The sequence below is a fragment of the Archocentrus centrarchus genome, chromosome 15 (assembly GCF_007364275.1).
Source record: "Archocentrus centrarchus isolate MPI-CPG fArcCen1 chromosome 15, fArcCen1, whole genome shotgun sequence".
NCBI lineage: Eukaryota > Metazoa > Chordata > Actinopteri > Cichliformes > Cichlidae > Archocentrus > Archocentrus centrarchus.
This window is the reverse complement of record NC_044360.1, coordinates 10,504,211-10,525,285: the sequence shown is the minus strand read 5'-3', so window position 1 is coordinate 10,525,285 and position 21,075 is coordinate 10,504,211. Positions and strand designations below refer to the sequence as shown.

General features: G+C 39.9%; 2 protein-coding genes across 2 annotated transcripts; one reads left to right on the top strand and one right to left on the bottom strand.

Annotated features, from left to right (window-relative positions):
• Positions 1 to 91: 91 nt before the first annotated feature.
• abcg5 (ATP-binding cassette, sub-family G (WHITE), member 5) lies at positions 92 to 12,140 on the bottom strand. The gene is made up of 14 exons (XM_030748537.1): positions 11,974 to 12,140; positions 11,602 to 11,723; positions 11,158 to 11,294; positions 8,625 to 8,723; positions 7,582 to 7,714; positions 6,011 to 6,150; positions 5,526 to 5,655; positions 5,151 to 5,364; positions 4,687 to 4,892; positions 2,184 to 2,322; positions 1,975 to 2,048; positions 1,653 to 1,764; positions 1,387 to 1,499; positions 92 to 759 (listed from the first exon to the last, which is right to left on the bottom strand). Exons 1-14 carry the CDS (start codon positions 12,138 to 12,140, stop codon positions 575 to 577), a joined length of 1,971 nt encoding a protein of 656 aa, XP_030604397.1. The 3' UTR covers positions 92 to 574.
• Positions 12,141 to 12,378: 238 nt separating this feature from the next.
• abcg8 (ATP-binding cassette, sub-family G (WHITE), member 8) lies at positions 12,379 to 19,901 on the top strand. The gene is made up of 13 exons (XM_030748516.1): positions 12,379 to 12,657; positions 14,307 to 14,408; positions 14,527 to 14,674; positions 14,963 to 15,201; positions 15,518 to 15,650; positions 16,019 to 16,288; positions 16,554 to 16,707; positions 17,023 to 17,124; positions 17,205 to 17,404; positions 18,011 to 18,087; positions 18,304 to 18,571; positions 18,688 to 18,815; positions 19,156 to 19,901. Exons 1-13 carry the CDS (start codon positions 12,613 to 12,615, stop codon positions 19,291 to 19,293), a joined length of 2,004 nt encoding a protein of 667 aa, XP_030604376.1. The 5' UTR covers positions 12,379 to 12,612; the 3' UTR covers positions 19,294 to 19,901.
• Positions 19,902 to 21,075: the final 1,174 nt, after the last annotated feature.

Here is a 21,075-nt window from a genome sequence, read left to right as displayed (position 1 = left end):
TGCAGGGGTTCTGGAGCCTATCCCAGCTGACAGGGTGAGAGGCAGGGTACACCCCGTACAGGTCGCCAGCCTGTCACAGGGCCAACACAGAGAGACAGACAACATCCACACTCACATTCGCACCTATGGGCAATTTAGAGTGGCCAATTAATCTAACCCCAGTAAGTGCATGACTTTGGACTGTGGGAGGAAACCGGCGTACCCGGAGAAAACTCACGCAGACGGGGAGAACATGCAAACTTCACACAGCGAGAGGCCTGGGCCAAGATGGTATTCTAACTGTGAAGCAGCAGTACTACCCACTGCGCCACCCTTTTTTCATTGTTGTAAAGGATATTTTCTTTCATTGGTACTAAGGGGCCCAAAGTGTGCCAAGAAAATATCCTTTATATGTCATTGGTACTAAGTATTGTTGCTGATCATGTCCATACTTTTATTATCAAAAGGGGTCCCAACTAGCAAGGCGTGCCTAATAAAGTGGTTGGTGAAGGTCATCTCTGAAAAGCGAATATCATAATATAAAAGCTCTATAAGCTCAGCTTTCTGCTTAAACAGAATATTCATTTTTGTGGTCTTAGTGACGCACAAGCTTGTCTCTGATCTTAAAGCTAATTATGCCCAACAGCAGCAGAGCGGGCAGGAAAGAATAGAGGAGAATAAAGTCTAGTGTGTATCGGGACAGAGCGCCGGGATAGCCCTCATCAATGATCTGATCGCCATAGGTGACCACACAAGCTCCCGGCAAAGATCTGGAATTATCTGCAGTCACAAAAAAACACACACAAGAAAGAATTAAGTGATGTCATTTTCTTAAACAGCTGATGAGCACTTTTTAGTCTAAATGACTGTTTGTGCTGCTGAGTGTCCTTGACCACTGATCCCGAACCCATCCTTTATAAATCAGTTTTAAAAGGAGCATCAGCAAAAAGATAAAATGTAAGAGTGATAAACTGAAATGAGTAACTGCTAATTATCATTCATCCTTTATCTTCTACAGGACTGACAGAAACACTGACAATTTGGCCAGTGCCTGTGTTCTTATTCATACATTCGCATTTATTCTGCCTCTTGTACCAATGTAACAAATTGTTAGGAATATATCAAATCTTCATGACTTATTACATTTAGCCAGGTTGTAACAGATAACCACTGCTGGGTAAATATCAACTTATTTCCTGATAGGCCAGTATCACTCAACAAGGCGGATACATCAGTGCAGTCTTGTAGAAAAGTGAATGATTTTTTTAATCTGAATTTTAAATATGAACCAAGACTAGATCGTATATCGGTTACTTTTAAATATAATTCATTTTGTAATCATAAATTTGTTAAGAAAAATAGCCGTCCTGCTCAGAGAGGATGGTCCCATGTTAAAAAGTAACTTACTGCAGGTGAACTGGAGACCGTGGAACTCAGTGACTATGAGCAGCTCACAGCTGTACTTCTGGAAAGTCAAGTAACTGAGCCACTGAAAGAGCACTGGCATCTGCTGGGTGCTCCTGTTGTGAGGAAGAGGAGTGGCAAGTACGTTACTAGAAGCATATGTCCTGAAAGTTAGCATTAGAATACCTTCATTTTCAATAAAGACCCCAAAAAAGTGTTCTAAATCACAAACTTTGTAATTGTTAAATTAAACATATTTGGCATCTTACCGTAGAAAGCCAGAGCCCACCACTATTCCTGCAATATTGAGTAGAGCCACTCCAGTGTTGACCATGTTAGGGTCTTGGACAACACCTAGTAACACCACAGTTAGCAGCTCACCTGATGAAATGGAAACAAACAAGCATATGAATAAATACAACTAAAAAATAAAAGTGGAAACATGGGTATTAAATGCTTTTAAAATTATTCAAAGACATTTGTGTCTCAGTTTTGTGAATGAAAGAGAAATACTCTCGTCCTGTTTGAGAAAAGGCATAAAAACAGCTAAATATATGCTGCAAAAATAATCCTTTAATTTTATTGGCTCACCTATAATATGTGGCACCAGAACTACAGCAGTGAAACACAGGAAGCGCAGACCTTCCGGGTGCATCCCCACCGTCCTGAGTGGAAAGCAAGGCAGAGACAAACAGATAAAAGAGATACTGCTGACTATGAAATCTCTTAATTTCTTGAGAAGTGGTTGAATATGCTTCTTCCATCACCAACACAAAAACACATTCAAATTTATTACCAACCAGTAAAGGAAGGAGGTGAAGATGAAGACACTCAGGATGCTGAGGGGCAGGATGTGGAAGATGTAAGCCAGGAACATTTGCCATTTAGTGTACAGTCCATCCTGACTCTCCTGATCACCAATGGCTCGCAAGGCTGGAACTGTTAATATAAAAACAGAAGTAATATATGCCAAAAAACACGCAGTTTCTAAACTCTTGTACTTGTAGGAGGCTTTAAAAAATGCTGGAAAAAATTTAAATAGGGCAGTTTTTTCTTCTATTTCAATCACATATCAGCTGATTGTGAGGGAACAGGTGGAGGGCACTCACTGATTTTTCAAGACTCTGCCATTAACAAGTGATAAAAAGCACATAGTTCTGAATGCTCATAAATTAGTTTTCTAAAGACAAAAAGCAGAAAAAAAATAAGTGGACTTATTTATTTACTTTAAAACATGCATATTAAAATGAAGAATTCATGTTCTGTTGTCTCATAAGTAAAACCAGACGCACACAAAGACAAAATCTATCCAAAGGTCCAAGAAGTGTGTTTAATTGTCCCCCATAACAGGATGACAATGATGGACTTTTGCGATCACTCCATATTTCAGGTGTTCTTGTTTTTGTTTGTTTGTTTGTTTGTTTTACCATGAGCTTACACAGACAACTGGGTGAATCACTTTCTTGAAAAATAAAAAAAAACACTTGGTAGTGAATGCTATCAGTCGTTATCTCTGAGATTGAAGGTCACAGTGATATCCCCAAGCACAACCTCTGATTGTCTGGATGTTTACAGAGGCTGACTTCAGCTCAGCCTAGTCTTTATCACATCTATTCGCCTCAGTGTCTCTGAAGGCTGGAGCCCTGAAGCTGAGATTTTAGACTCGGTCGGTGCAATCATGGAAAAAAAAAAAACAACATTTCACTCTCTTTGATTTCAAATGATCTGGTCCTTAAATTTAGGTAAATATAACCTCAGTTGAACAATAACAGATGACATATTAATTACACCATGTTAATATTAACTAAGCCAAACTGCAGAAGCAGTATGTGAAAAAATAATCACACCCTTACTCCTTCCAAAGGAATTAAGAAGATAAGTAGCAGCCAGGTGCTGCTAATCAAATTATTAAATCAACATAATTAATTGAACATCAGCAAGTGTGAGCACCTCCATCTATGTGTAAAGACAATAATCAACAGTAATCTTAAAGAAGCACGTAATTGCTGACCCCTCAATCTGGGAGGGCTTACAAATCTATCGTTCTACAGTGAGAAGATGTATTTACAAGTACAAAACATTCAGGACAGTTTCGAGTATTCCCAGGAACAGAAATCCCAGCAAATTCACATGCAATACTTAGAGAAAATGTAAAAAAAAACAGCGCACCTCACAGTCATTAGAGTCAACTATGAATTCCTCTGTATAGCAAAGTATTCAAGAGTCAAATGTGAGGCCATCTGTCTGACAGCTTGGCTGATATTGGGTCAGACATGGGTCAGTAATCCCAAGCAGGGCAGCAAATGAATGTGTTGCAATGACCCAGCCAGGGTCCTTATCCCAACTGAAATGCTGTGGTGGGACATTAAGAGAGCTGTGCATAAACGAATACCTGCAAACCTTAATGAAATAAAGCAGGGTTGTAAAGAATTCCCCCACAATGATGTGAGAGACTGATAAAGTCATACAGAAAACGACTGCTCCAGGTTAATGCTGCTAAAAGTGGTTCTACAGACTACTGAATCATGGGGCTCACTACATTTTCACACACTGCTTTTTCATTTTGGCATATATGTTGTTAAAAAATGTGTTGTTATTCATCTGAGGTTATCTTCACCTAATTGTAAGACCTGGCAAGGACTGGAACATCAGACTAAAACACATCCAGGTCTGAAGTAATCCTGCGTAAAAGATAAAAAATGCTGCTGACAAGCAGCTTGGTCTAGATTTTTTTTCTCCCTGTATTTGGGGTTATCTTAAGTCTAAATAGGCACTATAAAAACACCATAAAACTGTTAATCATATATATATTTTTACTTTTGAGCATCTAAAAATGAAGGACTGTGTATAAAAATGGCTGTAGTTCCTAAACAGGGAATGCAAAACTTTTGTTAAACTCTTTAACACTTCAATCACATCTTCATTATCTGAGTTGAAATCCACTGTGATGGTGTACAGAGGCAAAATTGCAAAAATATTTAACTGTCCAAAAAAAAAACATGCTACATTGTATTTAATAACTGTAAGCAGGAGTAAATCATTAGTGCTAGCACAAAACAATGCTGCCTCTCAGATATGTTTTAATTTAGTCTTTGAATAAGAAAGAATCTGATTTTAACAGTAACCTCAGGTTTTCAATTTAGTGACTCAGACAGTTTCTGTTTATCTTTTTCAAATCTGTCAGGCAGCATCCTGATATTTAGGCAGTGCGTTACAATAAATGTTAAAAAACAAACAAACTTAAAACCATCAGTAAATGTATTGATTCCACGTGGGCAGATATTTGGTGTTGGTGGAACTCACAGAGAGCCACAGCATTCAGCATGCCAGTGTAGGGTGAAGCACCAATGCTCTGATAGATGATGCCAATGCGGTCCTGCACAGCACCCTTGGTGACATCAATGTTTAAATGTATGACGAAGAAGGCCACAAACAGACCATAAATCAGGTTCTGGGATAGACGCATCAGAACACCCATCCTGTCCCTGGACAGGTTTCTTGCTGTGCGTCTGCACACAAAACACATGGAAATGACAGAGAAGGCAAAATGAATGAGTGAGTTTTTGTACCTACCCCACAAATAATCATCATGAAAGAGATTTGCTTATGTCCTATGTCTTTTAGAAAGCAGTGCATTTTTAAACTCTACATATAGAGATTTCTGAAGAAGCCTCTCTGCAATATTACAGTACTATTTAAGTTTTAATTAGTCATTTACAGGTGGTACACACAAGCACATACAGACTGAAGTCTTCCTCTGCACTGACCTGAGCAGAACTCCAAGTTTGGCAGCACCACTTGGCGACTCTTTGCTCTTGAAGGGGATGGGTGGCTTGTCTGACCTCTGCAGGCTCTGCTCCATTTTTTCCAGCATACTCTGGTAGATGGCAGACCTCTGATAGGCTGAAGTGATTTCGTGCATGCGAGTGAATGTGGCTGCCTCCCTCTCACTGCTGCGCGTGTCCACCGAGGTGAAGTCAACTGTTTGACGTCAAATTGAAAATTTTTTAATGTTCTTGCTATGGAAACATCATCTTTGTTTGTGTTTCAACACAGCTTTGTGTCATTAATGATGTTTATGACATCAATATTATAATTAAGACAGAACACCATACAATCTCCTGGGTCATATCAAACTGTACCATAGATGTCAAAAGGGTTGCAGTACTCCGGACACTCATATCCACATTGGCTGAAGAAGTCCACCATGTCTTCTGTCGGGCCACAAAATACTAGCTCTCCACGACTCATTATAGCGATCCTGTTGAACACCTTGGAGGCAAACACACAGCAAGAAACAATTTTATTCCATCAGCAAATACCTGTGTACTTAACAGCAGCACTTGCCTTTCTCTGCACAGTCTTTCCCTGTTCACTGTAGCATTTACGCCTGACTATGGTGATCAAAATGTCTTCCTACACAAGTAGATGAGGTGGAATAAAAATTTCTAAGTCTAATAAAAAACAACTTCTAATTAGTATGAGGTGTTAGCAGTGAGTTATGTAGGTAAATAAAGTTAATGAATGTGGGCACATTCATGTGTGAAAAATCCGATTCCATCTCTTAAAGGAAGTCTAAGTCTACATGCCACTCTTTCTCTTTTCCCCAGTTCGTCTCGAAACCCACCCTGAAGAGCTCAGAGCGCGGTTGGTGGATGGTTACTATGACGATACGGTTTCTCCTGGCCAGCTGGGCCAACAGCACCACAATCTGATTGGCGGTCATGCTGTCCAGGCCAGTAGTCGGCTCATCCAATAGGACCACCCCTGAAACAACAGCATCAAAATGACATCATTGCTGTCACTGCAAGTTTGTCACACAGTGAAACACTGAGAATAAGTGAAAGGCAGGACAATAACTTTTCCCCTCTAAACTTTCAAATGTACTTTTTATTAAGTGGCACATGCAGGACTCTCTGTGGGGCCAACTTAACTCGTGGAGATAAATTAGTTCTCTTTTTTCTAGTTAATTACTCTAATTAGGACAATTAAAAGATTGCCTCTTTGCATTATGAAAGCAGAGTGGAATTAGCAGATACTTTAATTGTGAGATTAATTCATTTCCTGGTTGATTGGAGAGTCACCGAATGGGAACTCCTCATTACTCTGTGTGTGTGTGAGTGTGTTCATGGCTGTTTTAATCCTGAATGAGGACTGAGACCCTCCATCCTCCCCAGAGGACTGAAGTCCTGATAAACTACACCTGGAATATACACACGCACATATGCACTGAAGTGAGTTTCTGCTCATTCCCTTCGTGGTGTGATAACCCAGTCATTTATTACTCTTCTCCATCTCTGCCTCTGTCCCTTGTCTCTGTCCTCTTCTTATTCCTGTCTCACTTAGATCCTTTTGTTTTTCTCCAGTATGGACTTCAAACCTCTTCTGGGGAGAGATGGGTCATGTGGTGAACTTTCTACTGTTCTCAGGATGTCATGCTTCTGACCCTTCTGCCTCCTATTGCTACATTCTCCTACAATCATGTGAAAAAGAAAGTTTTCACAGGATGATGCACACTTTACTGCTCATCGGTAAGTGTGTCCATCTCTATAAGATGTTTGGGCGTTTGCTGGTCTGTAGCATTCAGGTGTGTGTCAACATAATGCTACAATCTTTCCAGGAGTGGATTTGCCAGCAAATTCACCCCAAGGTCGGTCTGTGCATTGCTCAGACAAACCGGCAACCATGAACTCCTCTTTATACCATGAAGCTGGGTCTTGCAACAGGACAATGATCCCAAGCGCTTCACGAAATCTCCAACAGAATGGCTGAAAAAGAAAGGAATCAGGGAGTTGCAATGGTCCAAAATCCAGAGCTCACCCTGACTGGAATGCTGCGGCATTCTGTGAAAACTTTCTTTTTTTTACAACTGGACCAAGACAAACTTGGAAATATTTGATAACAGCCTATTATATATAATCCTTTAGAAAAATCACTTCTAATCCTTCTTGTGTGTGTGTGTGAGTGTGGTCATGGCCGTTTAATCCTGAATGAAGACTGAGACCCTCCATCCTTCCTAGAGGTCTAAAGTCCTGATAAACTACACCTGGATCTATTTTACATCTGTAAAGACTGAAGAATTTAAGGGAAAATGACTTGTACCTTGAGTCATCTCATTATCATGATTTAAATTGGAAATAAGATGTTGGTCACAGATGTAAAACTTGTATAATTCTCCTCAGGTGCAGTGGTACTCACTTGGGTCCTGAAGTAACTGGCTGGCGATGGAGACCCTTCTGCGCTCACCCCCAGAGATCCCAGGGAAAACCTGACCTCCAACAACACTGTGGGCCACATGACTCAGGCTCAGCTCGGCCATCACTGCTGTCACCTACATGGGAGCCAAAGGTCAAGAGTCAGGTGAGAAGAGAATTACTACTACTAGCAAGCTAGCTGAAAAGGGGCTACAGTAGATATTGTAGAGCCAAAACATTGGAATAAAATTCACCTGATTATAATGCAAAGTTCAGCAAAGTTGCCCCTCCCATGGAAACTGCTCATGAAAGGCTCAAGTAAGACAACAACAAGTTTCAAGTTGTTGACCAGGCCTTCAAACTCCCCCCACACCACTACAATCAAGGATGCACCAGCAAAAACTCGACCCAGTTTGATCCCACCCTAAAACTCACAGGAGCCAAAGGATCCACTGCTGCTGTCAAACACCACAGGAGCCTCCTCAGACCATGATGAGTGTATTTACTAGCTCCATAAATCAGGAGAAGAAAAATTTTCTTGTTTTTACAGTTTTTGGAAATATTTCAGAGCGAATAAACTTGGAGCTTTACCTTTGGGATGAATTTTTGAATTCTAGAAATCATAAACATAGGCTGAGAATGACTACAGACCTTCTTAATAGCTGCTTTGACAGCTGCAGTTTTTTATGAGCTATATGAGATCTGGCAGTAATTATTTATGTAATACACAGCTCAACTTAGCCTAGAGGAAAGGTTTAAAATGTTAACATATTCTCGCTTGATGTTGCACATGACTCTCTTTGAAGTAACGGCTATGGTGACTAAACTATATTTAGCTAACATAAGATATGCAACAATATGACAATGCAGCCTCTAAGATTAGGTTGGTTATCCTAATAAGTGCTGAAACAGTTGGAAATCTTTGTGTGCTGACATCTTAGTGGATACTCTTATCTGTTTGCCTCTTTTTTCTTTTCTTTAGCAGGGAGAAATGCCAAGTTTAAGAAAACTAATGAAAGGAATGACTCAAAGAGGCTTTAAAGTCACCTTTTTCTTGATCGCTTCGGCCGAGTGTTTCCTCAGGGCCAGCTGGGCTGTGTAGGTCAGGGTCTCCTCCACTGTCAGATAACTCAGCAAGTTATCACTCTGGGAAAGAATGAGAGAAAAAGCAAACGGAACATATATAGAAGAGAACCTGCTCAAAAACAAGATATTGTAAATTGTGATTTGGCAGCCTTGTGGTGGAAACTACCATCAGTGTTCAAGTAGATGGACTAATATTACAATGAAAAATGCACTGCTCCCAGTGAATGGCTGATCATGAAGCAACATCAACACCTTAGTGTTTCTCTTGTGTGGTCATCAGTAATCAAAGTGAAGTGTTTTTTGGGACTGGGTACTTTTATGTCACACTCCCTTCAGGAACAGCATCTACAGCATCTTTGTAGCACACCTTTGTACAGTGAGTGTATATTCATATAGGCTGCATCATACTTCTATGTTCATATATGAGAGTGCAACCCATCTGTAATATCCCTTTGCCCCAGACACGTGCACACACACACAAGCACACATGCATTGCTTGAACCAGCTGAACCTGCTGCCTGCTTCAATTAACATGTGGTGCCTCCCAATCCCACTTCTCCTTATTCTCTCATCTGAATGACTTTAATATCAGGAGCTCATATCACCTCCTCATCTACAGCTTAGCAGGAGAAGTTAATGACGAGGCTTAGAGAGCAGAAGGGGGAGCTATCAGCGAGAGGGGAGAGATGATTTGAAAGGAAGCAAGGCTGGTTTTAAACCAGTGTTTTTAATTCAGGCTTTGGATACACTTGAGCACCTCTCATTGTGAGATTATATATATGAGGAGGCTATCAGGGGTCTTAAGTTAATTTAATACGGAAGCCAGGGCAGCTTTTCAGGAGTTACTGAAGAATGTTCATTGAGTTTGGGGTGGTTAGTACAACCACAGGCAACCGAAATACACAGAGGCTGTCTGCATGAGGCCAGTTACATTTGAAACTGTAGTGCAAAGTTTAATGATTGTTTGTGTGAGTTGAGAACTACATCAAAGTGAATGCACTTATTTGCTAATTATTTTAAACACTGTTCAGTCTCACCACTGGGTTTCATTTACGCAAGCACAAAATATGCTTTTCTTTATTGAATGTCCAGAAGTGAGGTAACACAGAACACATACTTTTTTTTTCCTGTGCTAGAAAGTTACGTGATTGGTCTGTTTTTACTCTTTGTTTGTCGTTTGTCTGTTTGATTGTTAGCCAGCAGGAATACTCAGAAACCTGCAGAGTGTCATGAAATTTTTACCCATAGTTGGGGTTGGGCTCATCTTAGAAGTGAGGCTATTTAGAAGTTCATTCTCATCTTGATCCAGGAATTTTAGAGGAGTTCTTTATCATTGTGATATTGGAGAAAAGAGAAAAGAAAAAGAAAAAAGAGGGGGGTTGGTATTGTTTTGATGTTCTCAAGAAAATATGTCAAACAATTTGGGGATCCAGATAAATGAAATGGTTCTTGTGGTCTAGCTGAGCATCCAAAGCAATTTTTTACTACAAGCCACATTCACCCATTTACACACAATTCCACGCTCCACTTTTATTCTATACTTTTAAACACTTTTTTCTAACTATTATGCACACAGTCCGATGGATGCTCTGGAGCCAGTTTGGGGTTCAGTATCTGTAGAAGGTTTGGTGAATGCCTGTAGACCCTCTTTTGATGTAGAGATAATGCTGTGACTTAATAAACTTAATAAAAATAACTTTAGCAGTAACTGAGTCAGTTATATTCTATTGTTTTGTGGAAATTTTTTGTCTGATGCACCTGTCATTCATTCAGGTGTGCCAGAGATTTTAAAACAGGGTTTGGTGTCTGCCTAATGACACTTTGGGCAGATACTGACCTGGAGGAGACAGGGATCAAACCACTCTCCTCAGCCACAACCACCAGATATTGTAAAGGAATCAGAATCAGGAATTCGTGCAAAGTTTGGGGGAAATTTCCAGCAATGGCAGCAATATGCACTCTGAGACTGCTCTTTCCATATCTCTGTGTATGTTATTAACAGTTAACTATGCTTTTTTTTCAGCTGTTAAAAAGTCCAAAATAAACTGTTAATAAATGTACCTGTTTATCTTAATGAAGCAACAGAAAAGCTTAGTAAAATTTTAACAATGACAGAATTGGTCGGTTAGTTAAACTTAATAAAAAACTAAGGTCTTATTAATTTAAACAGTCAAACTGTTAACAAGCTTCTTACAAGTGTTTATGAATGTTGTATAATCTAACTCTAAACACATTTGTTACACTATTGTAATACTTATTGCATGTATGGAATACCAATGTAATAGTTATTATAGTTATTAATGCATAATATACTCTATGTTTATAATATTAAACATACATAAAACATACATAATATATATGTAAGATTAACATTAATACTACTTATTATCATTAATTAATGCTTATTACAAAGACTTCAATATAAATGTAATGATGGGATCATAAATAAAAGCAATGAGTTAATACTTTATGTGTGGGTGTTTCTTTGTGTTACCTGCAGTACATATGAGAAGCAGTCCTGGTACTGTTCTCGCTTCAGTTTTCTGCCATTAATGAAGATCTCTCCCAGCAGTGTGCCCTGGTTCCCAATCCTCCCTGAGATGGCATCCAGCAATGTGGTCTTTCCCGAGCCTTTATAATGAAAAATGCAGCTAAAGACACTGAAACACACGTGCACAGACTCCAGTAACATGAGGTATATCAGGGCCCGGGACAGAAAGAGTCCTGAAAGACTGTATTATTTTTTCAGTATTTTTCATACTGGGCCCCTTATTGCATTCCAGATTGAATATTTTCTAATAACTAAATCACTTAGAACCATTTCAGAACTGTTTCCATTAACAAAGAAAATCCCTTATGATTTAACTGCTTCTTAACACATCCTGATTAAAATGTTGTTCCACTTTTTTTGCTCTTTGGATTGAACTGAGTCTCGAACCTGAGTTGCCCAGTATGCCCATGATCTGCCCACTGTCAACATGGAAGGAGACGTCATTGAGGATCTGACGAGTCCATCGTTTCCTGTAGGACGGTAAGTCCCACCATGGACCAACACGTTCACTGCAGAGGACACACACACGTGCACACACACACACACACACACACGCACACGCACACGCACACACAAGAAAAGGACAGTACTTTTGATATTAATATTTTACTGTACCACAACAAAATCTATCCCAGCTGTGGAAGAGATTAGCTCTTTATAGACAATTTTAATACTATCTAATTAAGATTTAATTAGTAATAAGAAAAATTTCCAGAGTTTGTTTTTGTGTTTCTCGTGTTTGCTGACTGCAGCATTTACCTGACTGTGTAGGAGATCTTTTTGACACTTAGACAACAGGAAGCCTCTGATTGCTCCTCTCCGCTGTTTCTCCACACATCCTTCTTCACCTCTGACACGAACCTGAAGGACTCCTTCACTTTCCCGTTCTGTGGCTCCTCCACCTGCATTGAATAAAACCTGTTCATGTCTCCGGCGAGTCGGTGTCAAGTCGGTTTCACATCAGTTTGTTCATATTGTTTAGGTCCCAGACTTTGCTTTTCTGCACCTGTTCCCTGTAGACAGCAGAAGTGCGAGATCAGTGTTGACGCTCTGGAAGGGTGAGCACACTGACTGTCGTGTTATCGCAGAGAACTTTGATCAGGGGTTGCATAATGAAGACAAAAAACACACACGCTAAGTCAGTTCACAGCCTGCCAGTCTGAACTCAGTCCTCTTATTGTGCGCTGGATCCAAAAAAAAAGCTGTGACTGACATGGCATGAACTTGGATGCTTCAAGAAGAAAAGCTCGTGTGCTAGAGAGGAGAAGCTCTTCAGCTGGACTGAAGTTAAACTGGAGAAAAAAAAAACGGAGAACGTGAGCAACTGGAGACGCAAGACAGATAGAGAAGAAAAGAAAGACTGAAACAGAAGACCTCTCTACGCTGCAAATTTTAACCATGGACAATGACAATGACCATATACACACAAACGACTATTCACAGGTTAGTCAGGCCAAGATGTGCAATTTTTAGCTCTCTTAAAGAAAATGACCGATCCAGGTCTTAACTTCCTGTTTTTTTTTTTATTTCTTTCCCATCCCTGCCAACTGTTAAGCTGCTCTCTTTGATCAAGTATAATGTGAGATTTTATTGACTTAAGTACATTAAAGTGAATCAGATTATTGTTAATAGTGTGCTTTTTACTTATTTATAATGCTGACGAAAAGAAGATGACTTTCCAATATACCATTCTAATACTGCAAAAAAACATTTGTGTAGTATATTGCTTGGGTAACATAAAATACTTTGTATCTTTTAACATTTCACAACATGCAGTATACTGGTGGATGGTTTGACAGGCTCCTGTTTTTCTCCTATTTTAATTATTACATCTGCTATGTTCAACAGCTGGATTAACAATGACAGCACATATGAACTGTATGAATTAGATAAATTTTTTGAGATAAATATCCCTTAAAAACTGCAACCAGAACAGTCTGAACGCTGGCTGTTTATGTAATGAGAATCCATATTAACATTATTTGTAAAAATTAAACCATTTAACTCATTATGGCCGTACTGGACTACTTCAATTCGTGAAGTCTTGAAGGCACTAATATCCCAATTTCAGCTGGTATGCATAAACCTGAGCATATTTTGCCTTTCTAGGTATCATTACATTGGCTACATGATCACTCATGAAACTTTGTTGCTTATAAGTGCTTTGAAGGGCTAATCCCAGCTGATCTGTCAGACCTATCAACAGGTCTCATTGCCATTTTCAAATTGGGCCCATTTAGTGTATAATTAGTGTCCACAATTAATGAACTCAGTAGATTATCGGATAATCCCTCACTTTAATTTGTTTGTAAATTCATTTCATCATTGGCATTTTTATTTTTTGTATGATGTCCTGCTGCACTTTGTTTAATACTTAAATGTGCTATACACTGTAAAAAATGTATTCTGCCAGTACATTTCTGCCAGTACATTCTCCATTTTTGTTTGTTTGTCTGTTTGTTTGTGTTACAGAAGTTTCTGTAAATGGTAAAATTCAATGTGTGGTTAAAAAATACTGGAAAAAATCCAGAAAAAATGAATACATAAAATTCCTTAATTTGAAAACAGCACATTGTATGTCACTGTATTTTAAACAGTAATTGTATGTATTGTGTGTCAAGTATACATACTTGACTAACCGACAGTATGTAAAGTAAATTTTGTGCCACCGTGCTGTTAATTTTCATTATTCTATATTTATTCTGTTGGATATAAGATTATATAATGGAACCATTAGGTTTATATTCAAATGAACTCTGGACACACAGGGAGATACAGTCCAAACAAACAAGTAGAGGCATGCAATACACAATCAAACACACATAGGTAACGAAATTGCCATGGAAGATGGCAATTTCATTAAATTTTCCATAAACTAAACTAATGCATGCTTACCAGCTACAGTGCAGTTTCTTCTTAATGGCTTTAACTACCTAAACTAAATTTTGTGTTATTCTATGTGGTGACTCCCTCATAAAACAAACAAAAATGTTTTCACAGTTTTTAATGCTGATATGAATACATATAAAAGATTTATTGTATGTATCCTTGCCTGTATGAAACTTATCGCTCTGCCTGCTTCTCTTTAATAGCATCAAGACAGAGACTTGTTCTCCTCTGAAGAGGACAGCAGTCTCTACTTCACCTACAGTGGCGGCTGCAATGTGCTGGAGGTCAAAAACCTGCACTATGAGGTAACTGCAGGGCAGCCGCTTTTATCTTCCATTCAGTTATCTTAAGCTTCTAGCTTGTTCATGTATATATATGTTGCATGTGCTCATTATGTAAATATGTGTGTGTGTGTGTTCCCAGGTGAATACAGCAGCTCAGATCCCGTGGTATGAGAGGCTGTCAGAGTTCAAAATGCCGTGGGAAATTAAAGGAAATAAGCAGACAGCCATCAACAAGCTGAGCCTCACTGTCCACAGCGGACAGATGCTTGCCATCATTGGCAGCTCAGGTAACACACCAGAGTTTTAAATATTGCTCTAAACAAGCTTTGTTCCACCAGCCTTTGCTAAAAACCACATCCAATAAAAACTGTGATTTATTGGAGACACTGTGTGCATTAACTAAGAATAGGAAGAAAATCTGCTACTTTTGAAGACTCATAGATGCATCCTTCCCATTCTGCATTGTTTATGTTCATATTTGTTCCTTTTGAGTAACTTTTGGTGATGATAAGCTTCCCCCGCACCTTCTCATACTTTAAATATTTTCCTTTAAATATCTGATCTTCTCCTCTCAGGTTGCGGTAAAACGTCTCTGCTGGACATAATAACTTGTCGGGATGAAGGAGGCACTATGACATCGGGTGAGATTCTAATTAATGGGAAGCCCAACACGCCCCAGCTTGTGAAGAAAAGCATCGCTCATGTCCGCCAAGACGATCGCCTTCTTCCTCACCTCACCGTCCGTGAGACTCTCAGCTTTGTCGCCAAACTGAGGCTCCCCACTCACTTCACACAGGCTCAGCGGGACCAGAGGGTAAACTTAAGCTTGATCAATAAATGGGACTCAAACCATTTCCAGACAATAATCATAGCACGGCAGGATTACACCCAATCCTGTTCATCTGCTCAGTGTTCCCTTTGTGGTCTGGAGGGGGAGGTTCTTGTTTACCCACTTTGTAATACAGCTGTTGTCAGCACATTTATCATGTTCTTTTTTTTTTTTTTAAAATGTCATTTTAAACTCGTTGGGGTTTTTGTTGAGCAAACACATGTTAAATGATAAGAACTCTGGTATGTGCCCAGATAATATTACACTTGACAAAGTGTGTCTCTGGTGTTGTCCAACACAGGTGGATGATGTTATCGCGGAGCTGCGGCTGCGGCAGTGTGCACACACCAGGGTGGGAAACAACTACATCAGGGGTGTTTCTGGGGGAGAGAGGAGGAGAGTCAGTATAGCTGTCCAACTTCTCTGGAACCCCGGTGAGACATATTAACACAGAGGTGGCTTATTGTGGTCCTCTATTACCATTTTTCTGGTTCAGTATCTTTGGATTTAAGTGTGTATGGATGTTAGGCATAGATAAAAGTGCTGTATGAGTGTGTGTGAGTGTGTGTGTGTGTGAGTGACTGACTGGGTGAATGAGACTTGCAGTAGAAAGCAATTTGAGTGCTCAACTGAGTAGAGAGGAGGTGTATAAGAACCAGTCCATTGACCATTTAGATACTACATTCTAACCCCCCCTTTTCCCAATAGATTTGTTATGATACAGCATTAAGATCTAATCTATAACTCAGTTAGAAATAACAGGGTTTATCAGAGTTGATGAAGTGGTGTTTTCACCTTTCAGGTATTTTGATCCTGGATGAACCCACATCAGGCTTGGACAGCTTTACAGCTCACAACTTGGTGATTACACTGTCCCGTCTGGCTCGGGGAAACCGTCTGGTTCTGCTGTCAGTCCACCAGCCTCGATCGGATATCTTCCAACTCTTCGACCTCGTCGTCCTGTTGTCTTCAGGTTCAGCTGTTTACTGTGGTGCAGCTCGTGAGATGGTGCCTTATTTCACTGCTCTCGGACACCCCTGCCCACGATACTGCAACCCCTCTGACTTCTATGGTTAGTGAGTGCACCAAAAGAGCATCAAGAGGTGCTTCTTTCCAGCACATAAGCTCTTCTCACCCACCCTGCTCACTGGCAACTTAAGGAAAGCAAGGACCCAGAATTTTACAGCTAATTTTACAGCTAAGTTTCCAAAAGTAGCATTTATATCCATGTATTATATTAACAATAAATATTACTCTTTGCGTTCTTCATTTTTTAAAGCCTATTTAAGCCTCATATTGTTGATGTTTTGTGTATTTTTTTGTGTATGTGTGTCCAGTTGATCTGATCAGTATAGACCGGCGCAGTCCAGAGCAAGAAGCTGAGTGTTTGGAGAGGGCGAGAGCTCTGGCTGAGCAGTTCATGGAAAAGGTCCGTGATACTGACGACCACATGTGGAAAGCAGCTGGGACGGATGTGACACAAACTGACAGGTGGTAGTGTTTTTGTGTTAAAATTTGCCTCAAATTAATTTTCAAACTTAATTAATATTTAAAAATAATTCCAAATCCTGCAGTCTAAAGGGCATTATTGTTCAGAAAGAGTCAGTGCCATAATTATGAGTGTGTATGGTTACAGATTTAGTCCTGCCTCTTGACTCATGACCAATCCACTCATTAACCCAGCTATGTTTTGAGTCACCTGTTGTAGATGCTTAAAAAAATCCTTTATGGTTGTGTTTAAGATGTGGAGTAAAACATTCAAACTCAGACTAACCCATCCGGTCCTCTTTTGACCGCACACTGCAGCCCTCAGCAGCCAAGCAGGGGAAAAGGAGATGAAGTAATTACTATTTCCAAGGGCCAAAAAAGACTGCCAGGCAGACTACACCAGTTTAATGTCCTCATCAAGTAAGAGCACAAACATGAATGTTTTAGAGCACTCAAAAGTCATGCATATGAACACTGACCTCTCCCCTCTTCTTCTTCAGGCGTCACATGCATAACGACTTTAGAGACCTAGTCACCATAATAGTGCACGGCCTCGAGGCCCTCCTCATGTCACTGCTGGTCGGTTCTCTCTACTTCGGGGCAGGAGAAAACCGTCTGTCCATTCAGGACACGGTGTCCCTCCTCTACATGATCGGAGCTCTCACCCCATTTGCTGTGGTGCTGGACGTCATAGCTAAATGTGAGTAATTAAAGCAGTTTAGAAGGATAAGAGCCAAAGTTAGCCTGCAAAGTCAGTACATTTTACATTCTGGATGCAGGTTAAAGCAATAATTAGTGTCACTGTGGTTGTGCTTTGATATATTTCTCTGCGCCTTTGTTTTAAATTATTTATTTAAGTGGTATTTTATGTTTGAATTGAAATTTGTTTAGTTTTCCCCATTATTTTGATTTGAAGGCAGTTGAAGCTGTGACCTCTGCATTTGCAGTCATTTGCAGATGTGCGTTGAATTAACGAAGAACTCTTTAACAATACAGACCAGGTAGAGGTAGGATGGTTCAGTGCAGAATGACAAGATTATCAGAGTTGTAACGTTATCAGACAGATTTGTGGGAGATACAGAGACACAGAGTTCTTGGACCCTGAGTTTTATTATATTCAGTCACAGATACAGTGAAGCAGTGTCTAGCCACAGCCATAAAATGTCAACTTTAATTCAGGTCAAGGTCAGACGATACCAAAAGTTAGAAAATTAATTCCAGGTTAACTTAGATAATAGAGCTTATATTGCTGATCCTGCTGTATGTATGGTGAACTGAGTGTCATCAGACTGACTGCTCTCTGCAGGTCACACAGAGAGAGCCATGCTCTACCACGAGCTGCAGGACGGCATGTACTCTGTGACCTCCTACTTCTTCGCCAAGGTAAAGTCCAGTGATGAAACTGCATCTCCAGCAGGGGTCAGTCTTGCTCCATGCTGGAGTGACATTCAGAACAAGTGACAGCATTGTAACGTGAAAAGTGTGACTGTCTGCAAATACAGCAGTCTGGATTAACGCTGACTATGCTGGTGTATTTCATGCATCTCTGAATGTATTTTTGAATATATGCTTCTCCCCCCCCCCCCCCCCCCAATTCAGGTTTTGGGGGAGTTACCAGAACACTGTGTGTTCACCTTGGTCTATGGTCTGCCCATCTATTGGCTGGCAGGACTTAATGAAGCACCAGACCGCTTTCTGCTCAACTTCTTGTTAGTGTGGCTGATAGTTTACTGCAGCCGAGCCATGGCTCTGTTTGTGGCTGCTTCACTGCCCACCCTGCAGACTTCCGCCTTCATGGGCAATGCTTTGTTCACGGTCTTCTACTTGACTGGAGGTTATGTTATCAGCCTGGAGAATTTGTGGCTTGGTGAGCAGTTATTTGTGTTAGGAACCATAAACAATTGAAAACAGCATTAGAAGGAAAAAAAGAAGCTGGTCTGCTTTTCAGCATTTGATGTTTATTCATGTTTTTTGGCTCCACAGTGGCCTCATGGCTCTCTCATGCCTCATTCATGCGCTGGGGTTTTGAGGGCATGCTGCAGGTGCAGTTCAGAGGCAATAAGTATCCTGTCAACATTGGAAACATCTCTATTAGTGTGGATGGCATACACGTGAGTTAAACACTCATTTCAACTGAAGGACGATTTCTGAAAGATTTTTTGGCTCTGAACCACAAGTCTGGCTTTAACAGTTTTGAGTACAAGAGTACAAAAAAAGTGATGCATTTACTACAAGACAAGACTTTTGAAGTGCTGAACAAACATTTTTGGGTGCTAAAGTTATGATTTGTTTACACACTGCTGTTAAGTTTGCCACCTTAGCTACAGATATGAAATATTTAAGATACAGTGGATACTATAAGAGAGTTATGAGACTAATTCTTACTGTAATGGACAAACCAGTATGCTGAACATCTTTCTCCTCCTCTAATCCTCTCTGTATATCATTCAGGTGGTAGAGGCTCTGAATATGAACCGGTACCCTCTGTACTCATGCTACCTGGTCCTGCTGGCAGTCTGTTTGAGCTTCATGGCGCTGTATTTCCTGTCTTTAAAATTCATCAAGCAGAAGTCCAGCCAAGACTGGTGAACAAGACTAGAAGTTGACCAAACACCTTTGGAAATCACACACACATCACCTGGGCTCTTACTACACAAAGTATTTTTGCATAAGTGGAGGGAAGGTTCTAGTTTGACTAGTTTTGATACCGAGCTTTCGATTTTATTCTTATTTAGACACATTTTATTAGAAAAGTTCTTAATTCAAATGTTAAAAGTAAAATACATGTATGTTTGTAATTTCAGTATCCCAAACTGTCTCTCTGTAGAGTGCAAAAATAAAATACTGTGTTTACTTGTCCAAAAGATTTCAAAATGCATCCGTCATCTACAGTTTCAAATCTGTCAATAATAAGAATTTGCAGATGAAAAAGTTTTGGATGGAGATGAAGCAGATTGGAGTTGCAGTGCCGCTGCCTGCTGCTGGATGGCAGCAGAGGACTGTCGTAACAGTGATATCAAAATGGTGAACTTTTCCCTCTCTCTCCTTTTTCTCAAACATGGCAAATAATTAGTGCTGCTTTGGTAGATATCAATCTGGAGCTTTTGCTTGTTCCATTTTCGATCTTTTCCCCCTCAGCTTTATCTTTTTTTTTTTTGTATATGTAAGGTTATTAAGCTTATTATTAAGCCTGAATAGAGAGCACTGAGAAATGATGACAAAGAGAAATTTAGTAAGTCACACTCAGAAAAACTTGTGTGGATTGAAGGCTATGTAAGCTGGGAGTTTTTGCACTGGTGCAGAAGCCTGTTCAATTTTTTTTTTTTTTTTACTAACATGATTTGAGTACAAATTAAAGTTTTGTATAATATTGTATTGTATAAAGTATTATCTCAAAATGCCTCACTTTTGCGTGTTTATGTTTTTGTCCTTACACTCATTCTCAGCCTCCTTATTCGGTTACACAATGTAGCTCACTGGAGCTGCGCAGCTGCATGAAAATTAAACTGTAGTGTGATTATTTTTGTGAATGTACTGATCATGGTCATTTTGGCAACACACAATTGGCCTTTATGCAGAATTATTAGGGGGATATTAAGTTCATATGACACCATAACATTAAACTAAAAAGTTTAGACTGAGAAGAAAAAGGTAAACAATACAGGTTTTATACAAACTTGGAAACACGCCGGCTTACATCATAAGTTCCCGTTGACAAGTTACTTCTCTGTCTTAATTGGTTTTCCAAATGAGCTCCACTGATCCGGCTGACCTCCTGACGTCAACAAACCCACAATCTTCTTGGGGAAAAACCAGTGAGTGTTATCTAAGATCTGGCTCTGAGAGGGGCACTGACATTGCGTTACATGAAAGGGCAATATCTGAGGCCAGTACTGAAGAGTAAACAGAGTTCAGCGCCAAGCAGAGGGGAGCTGCAGAGGGCTGGGGTTAGACAGCATAAGGTCGCCCGTCAGTCAAGCAAAATCACTCCCAGGTCAAATCAATGCCAATAATCTTCTGCATCAGTTCTCAATGAAAACTATAGCTGCACTTGAAGGAGCTTTTCGAGCAAAGGAATTCATGTAGGGTGGGTTTTTAATTGCTTCATGACAGCATGGTCAGGTGTTGTGTTTTCAGACTGTCCCAGGTACACTGATTGTAAGGGTCAGACATCACTTGCTCTTACCAAGGGGGCATTAGGAAGTTGCCTGGCTCGATATTGACAGACTCAGTGGATGAGCAGCTGTGTCACGTTTCCTTTTAAAGTTTTAAAAATTGTGGAAAAACAACAGTGACCTTGACCTTACACAAGCTGTTTTTTTAATCGATACCTCTCAAGTATTCAGTTTCTTCTTTTGAAAAGTGCTATAT

Coding starts and splice junctions, on each gene's coding strand:
- abcg5 (XM_030748537.1), bottom strand. CDS start 12,140: ATGAACAGGTTTTATTCAATGCAGGTGGAGGAGCCACAGAACGGGAAA. Junction 5,656..6,010: donor CGCGCTCTGAGCTCTTCAGG/GTGGGTTTCGAG, acceptor TTTGCCTCCAAG/GTGTTCAACAGGATCGCTAT. Junction 1,765..1,974: donor TCTGGTGCCACATATTATAG/GTGAGCCAATAA, acceptor CCATTTCATCAG/GTGAGCTGCTAACTGTGGTG.
- abcg8 (XM_030748516.1), top strand. CDS start 12,613: ATGGACAATGACAATGACCATATACACACAAACGACTATTCACAG. Junction 15,651..16,018: donor CCAACTTCTCTGGAACCCCG/GTGAGACATATT, acceptor TTCACCTTTCAG/GTATTTTGATCCTGGATGAA. Junction 18,088..18,303: donor CCTCCTACTTCTTCGCCAAG/GTAAAGTCCAGT, acceptor CCCCCAATTCAG/GTTTTGGGGGAGTTACCAGA.